A 15,235-nucleotide genomic window follows, 5' to 3' on the forward strand; every position below is an offset into this window, starting at 1 on the left:
GCTGTTCCGTCCGGGTCCACCGAGTTCTGTTGGCAAGCGGGGTGCACTGAGCCGAGCCCTTGCGAGGCCAATTGAGGAGCTATTTGATTGCGAAGTAGCAGTCCTGGTCACAAAAGCTGACAACAACTGGGAGTTCAGTTGCTGACTACCTGCCCCTCCATAACAGCAACCAGTGACTTCTGAGGGCTGAGGACGACACAGTGGCCAGTCGGTACCGCTGGGCCTTCAAGGCCTGTTCGGACAGTGTTTGTTTGTTTGTTTGTTTGTGTGTTTGCATACTTTGCAGAGGTAGCCATCAGTGTTCACTTCTGCCTGTTAAAGTACAACTTGACTCATTCCTCACCCTTGAAGTATAGGATTGACAGAAAATGGTGTGTGAATGAATGCATGAACTCACCTTGGGCGTGGTTGGGGAGGACATCTTAAGAGTGTTGAACCTGGATGAGCTCGCACTACTGCCAGAATTGCTGCTTGCAGCTGACCTGGAAGGAAGTTACAGAATAAAGGAAATTAATGAAGAGAATATATATCTTACGTACATAAAAGGCAATGTCGTGACTGACAGACTGAAACCGCTAAGGATACAAACTTGAAATCTGGAGAGGGTGTTGATTTATACTATAGGCATCATTTAAGAAGGGAGTTCTCAAAATCCCCCCCCCCCCCCCCCCCCCTCAAGGAGGCGAAACAGAGGATGAAAGGGATTTCAAAAATATGTCGCTATTAAAGCAATTCTGAAGCTAAAATAGGTATTTGGTTTCTCAGTCAGAAATAAATAAATACATGTTTCAGCATTTTTGGAAATTCAGCCACTAAGGGAGTAAAATAGTATGTGAAAGGCTGTTTCTCAGTTAGCAGTAACAAAATACCTGTTTCTTTTCTTTTTTTTTTTTTTTGGATGTTCAACATGGGATGAAGTTTTTAAGAAAATAACCAATTTTTGAAAACATTATGTAAGTGGATAGCTAAAAAACCATCTACTCACTAAGCAGCAGCAGGAGAACACACATATAACATTTATTATGTATACGAGCTTTCAGAGTCAGTGGCTTCTTCTGGTAGGTGGGTTGAAGGGGAAGGAAGAGGTGTGGAGGAAAAGAACTGGTGAGGTACAGAAAAAGTGGGAGAGTTCAAAAAAATCACCCAGAACCCATGGTTAGCGGAGACTTACCAGATGAGATGAAAAGGAAAGACTGATTGTTGGGGACTGCACCGGACAAGATTTGAAAGTGTGAGAGCTTAGAAATGGAAGATAAGTAATATGCAACACAGAGATTACTTCTAAAACATTGTGCATGAGTTAATAAAAGTGAAAGGCTAAGTGCATTGTACTTGTTACAGGAGGGAGTGGGATGGTGAAAAATAGACCGGCCAGAAAATGAAAGACATAGAAAACTAAAATGGATTAAGAAAGGAATAGTTACTGTGGAGAAATGCTGAGACCAAAGAATTAATGTAAATTAAGGCTAAGCAGGTGGCAAGAACTAAGGACATGTTGTAGGGCCAGTTCTCATCTGCAGAGTACTGGGAAACTGGTTTCAGGGTGAAAAATCCGGATGGTGAAACAGGCACCAAGGCCATGACTGTCATGTTTTATGACATGCTCTGAAACAGGATATTATTTGTAGCCATTATACACCATCTGCCTACGCCCATTCATCCTAACCGATAACTTGATGGCAGTCATGCCAATGTAAAAAGCCGAACAGTGTTTACATAACAGCTGATATGTGACCTGTCATTTCACAGGTGGCTCTCCCTTTGACAGTATATGTTTTCCCAATTACAGGGCTGGTATAGGTGGTGGTAAGAGGGTTCATAGGGCAAGTCTTGTAGTGGGGATGGTCATAGGGGTAGGTCTGACAAGGATTCTGTGGAGATCGAGGGGCAATGAAAAGTTATTCTAGGTGTGGTGGGCAAAATCTCAGACACAATGGACCTCATTTTAAGGCATGATTTTAGGAAGTCATGGCCTTATCAAAGTAGATGATTAATACATTCAAGACCAGGATAATAAGGAGTGACAAATGGTGTACTCCTAAGTTGTTTTTTTTGGAGGGATTGGCATTACCAGGATTGAATGTGGTGGCCCAGGAAATCTGCTTCTGAACTAGGCTGGTGAGGTGATTGCATCCAGTGAAGGTCGAGGTGAGAATGGTGGTGTGTTGCTGTAAAGAGTTTGCATCTGAATAAATAAATTACCTCGAATACCAAGTCTATATGGGAAGGAATGTTTGACAAGGAAAGGATGGCAACTGTCGAAATGTAAATACTGTTGTTTGTAGGTTTAATGTGTGTAGCTGGCCTCCAGTGAGGACGAGATCAACATCAAGGAAAGCAGCATGGGATTCGTAATAGGGACATGTGAAATTTAATTTGGAGAATGCATTTAGAGAGCCCAGGAATTTTAACAGGTCAGCTTCACCATGAGTCCATATGGCAAAGATGTCATCAATGTATGTAAACCAAACCATGGGCAAAGACTTACGGATCCCAGGGAAACCCACTCCAAGTGACCCATGAAAATGTTAGCATACAAAGGAGCCATTATGGTTCCCATGGCTATACCCCTGATCTGTCTGTATGTCTGCCAACAACTACTTCATCTTTTATGTGTGTGTTGTTCTGCTGCTGCTTGGTGAGTAGATTATTTTTAATAATTGTGTTCAATTACATTATGTGTTTTAAAAAATATTTTGTTATATTAAAATATTTTTAAAGCTAGAACTATGACAAATGATATTTGACTTCTCAATCAGATGTAAATAAATGTGTGTTAGTGGGCGAATGTTTCTATAGAAATATCACAAGAACTCAAAAGACACAATGAACTAAAACTTTGGACTTCAGCTACTAGAAATGATTTTTGGTCAGAAGTATATTTGGAAAATACAACAGCCTTAATTGCGTGAACCTTCAGATGATGATACAGTTTGTGAACAATATCTGTAACAATTTGATTAAAAAAAAAATCTGTGCAGACCACAGAGCATATGAAAGTGAAGCAGTGAGCGGCAAGCTAGTATATATTATATATAGCTTTTAATATTCTCAACCTGAAAGATGACATTATTTCGGCTCTCCTGGGAAGGTACTGGTCTTTGCTTAATGATGGTGAACTCAGTCGAGATGGGAGAGAGCTAGGACCTGACACTGAGCTTACTGGTTGGCTTCCGGTCATCAGACTGTTCATCTCTGAAAAAAATAAAGTGATAGTTTAAAATTTTTTATACTATTAAGGATCTCTCTTTTCAGTGCATGATTAAATAATTATATTGGCCTTAATGAAGAAATCTACAACTAAAACGTTACACAATGAGAGAGATTTACAATGAAGGGAAGCTCATGGCCATAAGGAGGTGGAAATGTGGAAAAGATAAAAGTTCAAAGTGTTCAACAGAGCCAGCACCAACCAGAGCAATGAAAATGAGCTTTAGTCCCAATCAATAAAACATCCACAATGAACCTATAAAAAGAAAGCATATGTAACAACACTATGTGCAGGTCACCAGATATACAATGAAACAGATTAAACAAACCAATCTGGGAATTCAGGAAAGACGAACAACAGTTTGTCAATAACAGGAAATGTAACAAGATAAAAGCAAGAGAACAGACAAAAATTTGCTGTTCAGGAACAATTAACTTTGTCAACATCACAAGTAGGGTGATTACTAAACACGTAGAAACGGCATTTGAATAAGCAGAGATGTAAGGAAAGAGTCATTGAAGTTTAATCTGTATTGAGTGTGAGATGGAACAAATCTAAGAACAACCAAAGAGCATAATATATAAAAGAAATGACCAGCGAATTACAAAGAAAGTTTTTAGATTAACAAAGGGAGGAATATCAGAGTTAAAAATGCAGTTGATGATGAGGTCATTAGTGGTGGACTTCAATCTCAGATATCGGAAAAAGGTACAGAAGAGAATCTGCTGTGTCCTTAATCCAGCTAAACAAGTTACAGAAAAACTAAATTTGGATAGCTGGGTAGGGATTCAGACATCACTTCTTCTGACAATTATCATGCTAACCACAGTGCCAAATTGCTTGGTTTGACATAAATGAGACACATTAGCATGGATTACTTTTGTAAAAGACTCATAGCAGCCATACAGGATCAATTTTATACAAGCATGAACATAGGATAGCCTGAAGCAAACTTCTGTAAAAGAAAAAGCTAAGTCTTTGTAAAACAACAATATATACTAAGTGTGACAATAAAGTAATGAGACTCATTTTATTCCTCCCTAGGGTGGCAAACAAAGCAGCCTGCTGGCACAGGCAGTAACCAACCTTGGTTTTTTCCCACTACAACCTCATGTGGCATGTGCCTACAATATTTGAACTACAGGGTGTTTCAAAAATGACCGGTATATTTGAAACGGCAATAAAAACTAAACGAGCAGCGATAGAAGTACACCGTTTGTTGCAATATGCTTGGGACAACAGTACATTTTCAGGCAGACAAACTTTCGAAATTACAGTAGTTACAATTTTCAACAACAGATGGCACTGCGGTCTGGGAATCTCTATAGTACGATATTTTCCACATATCCACCATGCGTAACAATAATATGGCGTAGTCTCTGAATTAAATTACCCGAAACCTTTGACAACGTGTCTGGCGGAATGGCTTCACATGCAGATGAGATGTACTGCTTCAGCTGTTCAATTGTTTCTGGATTCTGACGGTACACCTGGTCTTTCAAGTGTCCCCACAGAAAGAAGTCACAGGGGTTCATGTCTGGCGAATAGGGAGGCCAATCCACGCCGCCTCCTGTATGTTTCGGATAGCCCAAAGCAATCACACGATCATCGAAATATTCATTCAGGAAATTAAAGACGTCGGCCGTGCGATGTGGCCGGGCACCATCTTGCATAAACCACGAGGTGTTCGCAGTGTCGTCTAAGGCAGTTTGTACCGCCACAAATTCACGAAGAATGTCCAGATAGCGTGATGCAGTAACCGTTTCGGATCTGAAAAATGGGCCAATGATTCCTTTGGAAGAAATGGCGGCCCAGACTAGTACTTTTTGAGGATGCAGGGACGATGGGACTGCAACATGGGGCTTTTCGGTTCCCCATATGCGCCAGTTCTGTTTATTGACGAAGCCGTCCAGGTAAAAATAAGCTTCGTCAGTAAACCAAATGCTGCCCACATGCATATCGCCGTCATCAATCCTGTGCACTATATCGTTAGCGAATGTCTCTCGTGCAGCAATGGTAGCGGCGCTGAGGGGTTGCCGCGTTTGAATTTTGTATGGATAGAGGTGTAAACTCTGGCGCATGAGACGATATGTGGACGTTGGCGTCATTTGGACCGCAGCTGCAACACGGCGAACGGAAACCCGAGGCCGCTGTTGGATCACCTGCTGTACTAGCTGCGCGTTGCCCTCTGTGGTTGCCGTACGCAGTCGCCCTACCTTTCCAGCACGTTCATCCGTCACGTTCCCAGTCCGTTGAAATTTTTCAAACAGATCCTTTATTGTATCGCTTTTCGGTTCTTTGGTTACATTAAACCTCCGTTGAAAACTTCGTCTTGTTGCAACAACACTGTGTTCTAGGCGGTGGAATTCCAACACCAGAAAAGTCCTCTGTTCTAAGGAATAAACCATGTTGTCTACAGCACACTTGCACGTTGTGAACAGCACACGCTTACAGCAGAAAGACGACGTACAGAATGGCGCACCCACAGACTGCGTTGTCTTCTATATCTTCCACATCACTTGCAACGCCATCTGTTGTTGAAAATTGTAACTACTGTAATTTCGAAAGTTTGTCTGCCTGAAAATGTACTGTTGTCCCAAGCATATTGCAACAAACGGTGTATTTCTATCGCTGCTTGTTTAGTTTTTATTGCCGTTTCAAATATACCGGTCATTTTTGAAACACCCTGTAGGAGTAGCAGCTGGAAGAGCAAAGCCCTGTATTTTCTTTTTGTCACAACAATCGATTCTTCAAATACTGCACAGTGGTATGCTGTCTCAAACTTGGTGATAATGCTGGAGTAACATATGGGACTTGGAAATGGGGGCTTATCAAAAGTGCAAGTGTTTCACTGTGGGTCAATATGTTTTCTGAAGGCAGAACCAATGTCAGAGATGAACATCACAGTGAGTGACCATCAACAGCACAAACATATGACAACACAGCCACGGTGAGTTAACTTGCTTGAGCTTATTAATGATTAATCATGAAGATGATTGCAAATGAAATGAACCTTGATCGGGGTAACTGTTCACCTGATATTGACCGAAAATATGGGAATGAGAAAACTTTGTGACAAAATGGTTTCCAAAAATCCCACACAGCAACAAAAATGTCAGCGGAGAACTGTGGCTGTCGATCTATCAGAACAAGTGGGACTGAACTCGGAATTACTGAACCACGTTATCACAGGTGATGAAAGTGGTTTTTTTTCCAGCATGGACTTGAGAGGAAATGTCAAATTTCGCAATGGTGCTTGAAGGAACCACAAAAACCATAGAACGAGCACATGTCAAAGTCAAAGGCGAAGTGCATTTCTTTGACCCCATGGGTGTTGTAACCTCGCAGCTTTGGCAGTTTAAATTCATTGAGTCTGCAGCACAGTAGTTGCTCATTTGTTTGTTTAGAAGACAAGCTTCTGTGTGACTAATAAGTCAGTCAGTCACGCTCCAGCTCTCAGCCAATACATTTCAACAGAGTGGCAGGTTAGGTGTGTATCTTTTCCTGTCTTTTATTCATAGTATAATTCTAAAATTTCATGTGTGTTTCTGTTCAAGAGATGTAGCTCCCATTCTGTAAATGTAAATTCAGGCAGTCAGTAGTGCAGTTTTCATTTCTTCTGATTAGCCAGCTGCATAGCTTACTGACACAACAGCATCCATTGGTTACTCATCAGGAGGGCAGCAAGTTGCATACCTAGGATTATATCTGCTTTTATAGTTTACATCTTAAGTTACTCTTGCTGGGATGGGTAGGATGTGTGCATGCTGTGTGCGGACGAAGGAGGAGCTGTCCACAATTCATGAACAGCTGAATGAGCTTTCGGCTATGGACAGTTACCTTCAGGCTACTGCCTTCAGGTGCAGCAGTGGTGTAGAATCCAGAACAACCCATGGGACATCTCAGTGTCACTTGTTTCACTCATGGGTTTTGCTGACTGATGCACGTCCTTGTGTATCGGACATTGTCAATCCACCCCCACAGCAGCATGACCTTCATTATTGGTTGGGAATCTGTTGGACTCCCCTCGATAGGTCAGGGGTGCACAACACAAAGGAAACAACTACTCTGGTAGCAGAGTACTTGTGGAGTGCACACGAGGGTTTTTCACTCTAGGCAGTAGTTTCAGGTACTCAGATCAACACTCACCGGTCGATAACAGCAAGGAAAGTCAGCTGCATTCATAGTAAAGACATTTCAACTGTCAAAATTTTATCAGTTGAGTGTGACAGTGAAGTTGTCTATGAGGTATAGTTGTAACTAAGTTAATTATTGCATGTTTTTACTGGCTGCATGATTCTGCTAGACAGTTCTACAATTATTCTAAGAATGTCTGTGGTCAGTAGCATGCAAATGCCCATATCATGCATTACCAGTCGGAGGCGATTTTAGCCTACTGAGTATAGACTGCAATTTCTACGGATTCACTGCAGGACAGGCAGACAGACAGACAGACAGACAGACAGACAGACATGCATGTGAAATCATTTTCTGAAAACTGTTTTGAGCGGCCCACATACAATGGAAATATCTTAGACCTTGTAGTCACCAACAGGTCAGATTTTACTGACAACGTCAGTATGGAAATGAGGATTAGTGATCATGTCATTATAGCAACTACAGTTATGACAGTGATCAAACCAGTTAAGAAGGCCAGGAGAGGGTTTCTGTTAAAAAGAGCAGATAAGCAGTTGTTAGCATCTCACTTACACAGTGAATTGACATCACTTAGTTCTAGTAAGACTGATACAGAGGAATTATGGGCAAAGTTTAAGCAGACTATAAATCACAATCTGGAGAATTATGTGCCCAGTAAATGGATTAAGTATGGAAAAGACCCACCATGGTTTCACACCAAGTTTCGGAAAACGCTGAGGAAGCAGAGCCCATTGCACTCTCGGTTCAAATGAGAATGTACAAATCATGAAAAGCAAAGGTTAGTAGAGAGTCGTGTGTCTGTAAAAGATCTATGCATAAAGCTTAGAACTACCACCACCGTCATACCTGAGCAAAAGATGTGGCTGAGAACCCAAGAAAATTCTGGTCCTATGTAAAATCACTATGCATAAAGCTTAGAACTACTACCACCGTCATACCTGAGCAAAAGATGTGGCTGAGAACCCAAGAAAATTCTGGTCCTATGTAAAATCACTGAGTGGGTGTAAGGCATCCATCCAGTAACTTGTTCCCCAGTCTGTCATGACAGTTGATGATAGCAAAACGAAAGCCAAAGTTATAAATTTCATGTTTGAGAAATTGTTCATTGCTGATTGACCATCGAACAGACTCCCACATGGACGATATAGTAATAAGGATCCCTGGCGTAGAAAAACAACTGAAGGAGTTGAAAAAAAATAAGTCACCAGGTACGGATGGAATCCCAGTTTGGTATTGGCCCCTTATCTGATTGCATTTATCGTGAATCTCTCGCCCAGCGCAAAGTCCCAAGCATTCCTTGTGTGTAAGAACCATAAAGATAAGATACTAAAAATTAGACTCACATGGAGGCATAATGACATTTGTTTTTCCATCATTCTATGGAAATGATCATAATCGTATGGCGTCAGTGGCTGGGAGGTCCCAGGTGGGAAGTTCGGCCGCCAAGTGCAAGTCTTATTGAGTGCGACGCCACATCGGGTGACTTGCGCGTTGACTATGGGGATGAAATGATGATGAGGACAGCACAACACCCAGTCCCTGACGGGAGAAAATCTCTCACCCCAGCCGGGAATCGAACCCGGGCCCCCGTGCATGGCATTACATGCGCTGACCGTTCAGCTACTGCGAGTGGAACAGGAATGGAAGTGACTGGTAGCTGTATGAGGAATCCTCCGCTACGCGCCATACAGTGGATTGCAGAGTATCAATGTAGATTATATTGTGCACAAAGAGTGGTTACCTCCAGGCCAGATCTTAAACCAATACTACAACCACAAAATTTTTGAAAAAGTTCGAAACTGGCTCCATTGTGTTCATCTACACATTATTAAAGGATTTTGCATCACAACAACACAGCATTCGCTATTGCATAGTCTGCTAGGCAACTTTTGACATCAGAGTCCATTGCAGTGCCAACACAACGTGACACTGTGTGACTCTTTTGAATTCCCAAAAGCGAAGTCATTCACAAAAGGACACTGTTTTGCAACAGTACAGGACGTCTACACAGCTGTGACATGGTTTTTGTTTGTATACCAGCGAAGAGATGGTTCAAATGGCTCTGAGTACTATGGGACTCAACTGCTGTGGTCATAAGTCCCCTAGAACTTAGAGCTACTTAAACCTAACTAACCTAAGGACATCACACACATCCATGCCTGAGGCAGGATTCGAACCTGCGACCGTAGCGGTCATGCGGTTCGAGACTATAGCGCCTTTAACCGCTCGGCCACTTCGGCCGGCTCAGCGAAGAGACCCAGAGATACTGGCAACAATGGAAGTACTGATAGAGTAAGTGTTTTTGGGTACAAGGGAGTCACTTTGAAGTGGACACCAGTGTAGTTGATCAAAAATGTGAATAAAGGCATTTTTTCTAACCAGTCTCTTTACTTTACTGCTGTACCTCAGATATATATTTGATTGAAGTATGTAAGGAAAGCAAACTATGGCTTTAAAACTAAAATCAACTTTACAGCTTTTTATTGGTGTAGCTCATGCTCTGCTAGATAATCTTAAACTTCAGCTCATAAGTCATAACATTATGTTTATTGCATATGTAGCTGGTTAATTATTGAACGTTTATTATTCTAATCATTTACACACAACTTTTGCTATTGTAGAAGAGTTCACACAATTATGCTCATAAAATTTATACAAGAATTTAGCTGACTGTTAAATTATTAGATACATTTCATGTACATGTAAGACTCTGCACTTCACGCAATTCATATGCACCAATATTCCCTAATGTCAATTCTTTCCTTCTACGTAATGCTCACTCAGATGGCCTCCAGCTCCCACCTCATTGCTATTCAGGTAATTCCATTACAACACTCATCTCCAGCATTCTGCCCTGTAAGTCAGAAGAAATATGAAAGACAATGTCACTGTCTCATCTTTATTCCTGCTCTCGCCCCCTCTCACTCAACTGACGAATAGCTTAAAAAAGAAACAACTCTCTGCATATTTTAATCAGGTTATAAGTACAACAAGCCAATTGGAAAGCTTTGAATTATTTATTACAGATTATGATGTTGTGTTCTTCAGTCCGAAGACTGATTTGGTTCGATGCAACTCTCATTTTACTCTATCCTGCGTAAGCCTCTTCAACTCCGAATAACTACTGCACCCTGCATCCTTTTGAAACTGCTTATTATATTTACCTCTTGGTCTCCCTTTATAATTTTTACCCCCCCTCCCCACGCACACTTCTCTCCAACACTAAATTTGTGATCCCTTCACATCTCAGAACATGTTTTAGTCAAGTTAAGCCACAAATTTCTTTTCTCCCCAGTTCCATTCAGAAACTCCTCATTAGTTACATGAGCTACGCATCCAATTTTCAGCATTCTTTTGCAGCACCACATTTCAAAAGTTTATATTTTCTTTGTGTCTGATCTGTTTATCATCCATGTTTCACTTCCATACAAGGCTACACTTCAGACAAAGTCTTCACAAGATTTCCTAAAAAACAAATTTATATTCTATGTTAGCAAATTCCTCTTGCTCAGAAATGCTTTTCTGACCATTGCCACTCAGCGCATCACATCTTCTCTACTTCGGCCACCATCTGTCCTTTTGCTGCCAAAATAGCAAAACTCATCTACTACTTTTAATACCTTATTTCCTAATCCAATTCCTTCAGCACTGTCTGACTTAATTTTGTAACATTCATTGTCCTTGTTTTGCTTTTGCTGACGTTCATCTATATCTCTCTTTCATGATACTGTTCATTCCAATCAATTGCTCTTTCAAATCCTTTGCTGTTTGTGGAGGAATTACAACGTCATTAGCAAAACTCACAGTTTTTATTTCTTCTTCCTTCTCAAATTTTTTCTTTGTTTTTCTTTACTGCTTGTTCAATGTACGGTTGAATAACACTGGGGATAAGCCACAACCCTGTCTCACTCCCTTCCCTTTAATACCCTTCAAACTCTTCACAACTGGCATCTGGTTTCTGTGAAACTTCTGTACAACCTTTTGCTTCCTGTATTTTACCCCTGTTACCTTCAGAGCTTCATTGCGTATATTCCAGTCATCATTGTCAAAAGCATTCTCTAACTCTACAAATGCTATTAACATACTTTTTGCCTTCCCTTAACCTATCTTCTAAGATAATTTGCCTGGTCACTATTATTTGGTGTGTTCCTGCGTTTCTCCAGAATCCAAAATGATCTTCTCTGAAGTCAGCTTCTATCTGTTTTTTCCATTTTTCTGTAAAAAACTGTTAGTATTATGCAACCACAACTTAATGAACTGATAGTTCGATAATATTCACACCTGTCAACACTTGCTTCCTTTGGAACTGGTATAATTACAGTCTTCTTGAAGTCTGAGGGTATTTTGCCTGTCTCATATATTTTACTTACCAGGTGGAATAGTTTTGCTATGGCTGGTTCTTCCAAGGATGTCAGTAGCTCTGATTAAGAGTTACAGATTTAGAGTTGCAATAATCAATACTGTGGATACACATTTACTTAACATATATGTAACATCTTGAGTACACTACTACCTTCTTCAATGAATGGTTTAGGGAAAGTTGTGCACTTGCTATCTACAAAACAGTTTAGTCAGCTTGCGTTAAACAAGTAATATTCTCATTTCAGTAAACGTAGGATTAACGTACACCCTTCCTCTCTCTCTTCTGTACAGATAATTAATAATGTAGCTGAACAATGAAGAGTTAACTTAATTTTATTTATGAGTTACCAAAACACACAAAATAAAAAGAGCACAACAAAGATATGAACAGCATTTTATGACACTCAATCTCAAGAGCAACTGAGCTGCAATTTTGTCTTGTATATTCCTTTGGTGCACAATGTGTTAGTTTTAGTTTCATAAATGGGTTGCAAAAATATTTATGCTGTTTACAAAACACACAAGATATAATTATTCATTTTTTTCGTAGGTAAGTATATCGTATTGAAACAAACAGCTCCGTTAATCTTAGAATTACTACCATGAACAAAAACTTCAGTTATAATAATCTTCAATGCTTGGTGTTTAGAAGATGTCCTTTAATAAAAAGTGTTGCAACTAATAGAAATGGCAAGGAAAATATAATGGTTTCTCAAAATGTTGTAGACCCTTTGCAGACAATGTCACATTGTCTCATAAAGACTGAAATGTGTTTTGGTATGTGGATAATGACTTGCCTTCTTTCTTTTTTTTTTTAAAAAAAACAGCTACACAGTACCATTTTCATTAAAAAATCCAGGAGAAAGAAAATCTGCTACACAATACAGGTAGACAGTGAAGCTGGCAGTAGCCCCAGGTTGCAATGGAAGCTGGGCTTGAAGGTTTTCTTGGCTCCATTGGAAAACTTTTTGCTGGACACTTGGCTCCAATGTAGACTGCACAGACACTTCCAGCATCTCAATAGGCTGCTCTCCAACATTGCTGATGGACACACTGCACTCCGCACTGCACAGTTGGATAAAGTACAACATAACAATCAGATGATAAACAAAAACAGTAATAATACATTTCCTATTGTCTCAAATGTAATAACAAAGCAAATACCTTAAAAACTATTTTATCTGTGATGTATTAGAGCTCAATGACTGTATAGAAGTACACAGTCCAGTCACATTACTGTAACAGCCTGTCAAAAACCTGAATTACCAGCTTTTGCAGAGCGGACAGGCAGGAAGAGTGTCATTGAGGTTCAGGAAGGTACCAACCAGTATGTGGAACAATGCTGACTACAATGCTGTGGCCAGCTGCACTAAGTTTCTCAGCTGAGAATCCATGGTGTGAACAGCCTGACTGAGGTCATCCCACTGATTCTTGATAGGGTTTTAATCTGGGGAGTTTGATGGCAATGCGAATACGGTAAACTCATCCTGGGGCTTCAAACCACACACGTACACTGTGATCTGTGTGATGTTGCACTGTTCTGCTGGTAGATGCTAGTGTGCTGAGAAAAAACAAGTTGCATGTAGGGGGGTGGACATGGTCGTCAAGGATAGATGCATACTTGTGTTGATCCACTGTACCTTCCAGAATGACAGATCACCCAGGGAATGCCACAAAAACATCTACATCTACATTTATACTCTGCAAGCCACCAAACGGTGTGTGGCGGAGGGCACTTTACGTGCCACTGTCATTACTTCCCTTTCCTGTTCCAGATGCGTATGGTTCGCAGGAAGAACGACTGCCGGAAAGCCTCGGTGCATGCTCAAATCTCTCCAATGTTACATTCCCCAGGATATAACACTCTGTCCTCCAGCCTAGACATTTCTGATGATTGTTGCAAGGCCGTACACTAATGGCCATCTGTTAGATGGAGCATAAAATGTAATTCATATGAAAGGGCCACCTGTCCCCATTCAGCTGACATACAGTTGTGGACCGAGTGAGGTGGTGCAGTGGCTAGCACACTGGACTCGCATTCGGGAGGATGACGGTTCAATCCCACGTCCAGCCATCCTGATTTAGGTTTTCCATGATTTCCCTAAATCAATCCAGGCAAATGTGGAATTGCTCCTTTGAATGGGCATGGCCGACTTCCTTCCCCGTCCTTCCCTAATCTGATGAGACCGATGACCTCGCTGTCTGGTCTCCTTCCCAAAACAACAACAACATCCAGTTGTGGTATTGGTGTGCAAATTCCAGCCTTCGTCATCGATGAACAGCAGTCAGCATGGGTGCATGAAACAGGCACCTGATGCTAAAGCCCACAGGCAGCAACATCCACTGAACAGTCATCGAGGAGACACTGCGGATAGTCACTTAGCTCATATGGCTCTCAACAGTTGCACGTCTATTCCGCCATACATCTCTGCAGCCGTCTTTCAACCCTGTCATCTATGGCCCCTGATACAACACAGTTGCCTCTGTGTCAGTTTTGGAAAGCGCCATTTTGCCATGTACAGTTTACTTTAACCATGGTGGCATGTGAACAATTTACAAACCTAGTCATTTCATAAATGTTTCAATCCTTGGCCCAAAAGGCAATGATCATGCCCTTTTGAATGTAAGATAAATAGCTCCATTTCCACATTACAACAACAACTGCACTGTTTTCCACATCACCCTGGCACGCTTTATGTACCCTCTACTGTTAGTGCTGCCGCCTGCCATCTGTGAGTGGTCACGCATGTTGAAGTCTAACATAGGCAGGGGTGACATTAATGTGACTGGCCCATGTTTGATGCAAGCAGTCACAATATTGTTTAACATATGATTTGTTTATCTATGCCCATCTTAAAGCTGGATTGGGAAGGTTTGTGTGGGGTGGGACTACAATTATCTAAATGCTGGCTGCCACTCAACTCACTCAAATGTCAATCAAAAACTTACTTTAATCAAATTATAAATGACAATGAAGAAAATTGTGGTGTATTCTCTTGTTTCTTATAATGACGTGAACTGATTTAAGACACAGAGGAATTCCTGGACAATTAACAAAGAAAGTATGTTAGAACAACATAACACAATACTTACGTTTCACCAGCATACAGTGTGATACTAGCACTTGTAACAACATGTGCTGCTGCTCCTAATGAGCTGAATGTTGTACTTTTTGGTAGTGATGTTGAAACCTGAAAAAGGGATATACTGAGATTAAAAACTGTGAATTTGATTAAAAGACTATATAAATATTCATTGCAATTATACAAGGCTACCGACCGGTCACACATTTTTACAGTTTTCCTACATAGAAAAGAATGGTGAACTAAGTAAGCGACAAAATGTACTTCAAATATAGGTCTACAAGAAAAGATACAGACTTGGTAAATATTCTGAAGCTTGTTTAGTAGCTAGTACATAAGAGTGGATCTATGTTTCAAATATCTATTCTCCATTAAAGTTGTTCTGTCAACAAGAAATTCAAAAGAGAAACAATCAGCACTT

At 40.7% G+C, this 15,235-nt stretch overlaps 1 protein-coding gene across 2 annotated transcripts in view; it reads right to left on the reverse strand.

Moving 5' to 3' along the window:
• Positions 1-15,235, reverse strand: part of LOC124595481 (protein brunelleschi) — a 249,419-nt gene that overhangs the window by 55,909 nt on the left and 178,275 nt on the right. For both annotated transcript variants that reach the window (XM_047134241.1, XM_047134242.1), the window contains exons 15-18: positions 14,825-14,922; positions 12,570-12,796; positions 3,057-3,195; positions 398-482 (exon numbers count right to left, since the gene is read on the reverse strand). In XM_047134241.1, coding sequence (XP_046990197.1) covers positions 398-482; positions 3,057-3,195; positions 12,570-12,796; positions 14,825-14,922 — 549 coding nt within the window. The remainder of the gene's footprint in view (positions 1-397; positions 483-3,056; positions 3,196-12,569; positions 12,797-14,824; positions 14,923-15,235) is intronic.

This window comes from Schistocerca americana, chromosome 2, assembly GCF_021461395.2.
Source record: "Schistocerca americana isolate TAMUIC-IGC-003095 chromosome 2, iqSchAmer2.1, whole genome shotgun sequence".
Taxonomy (NCBI): domain Eukaryota; kingdom Metazoa; phylum Arthropoda; class Insecta; order Orthoptera; family Acrididae; genus Schistocerca; species Schistocerca americana.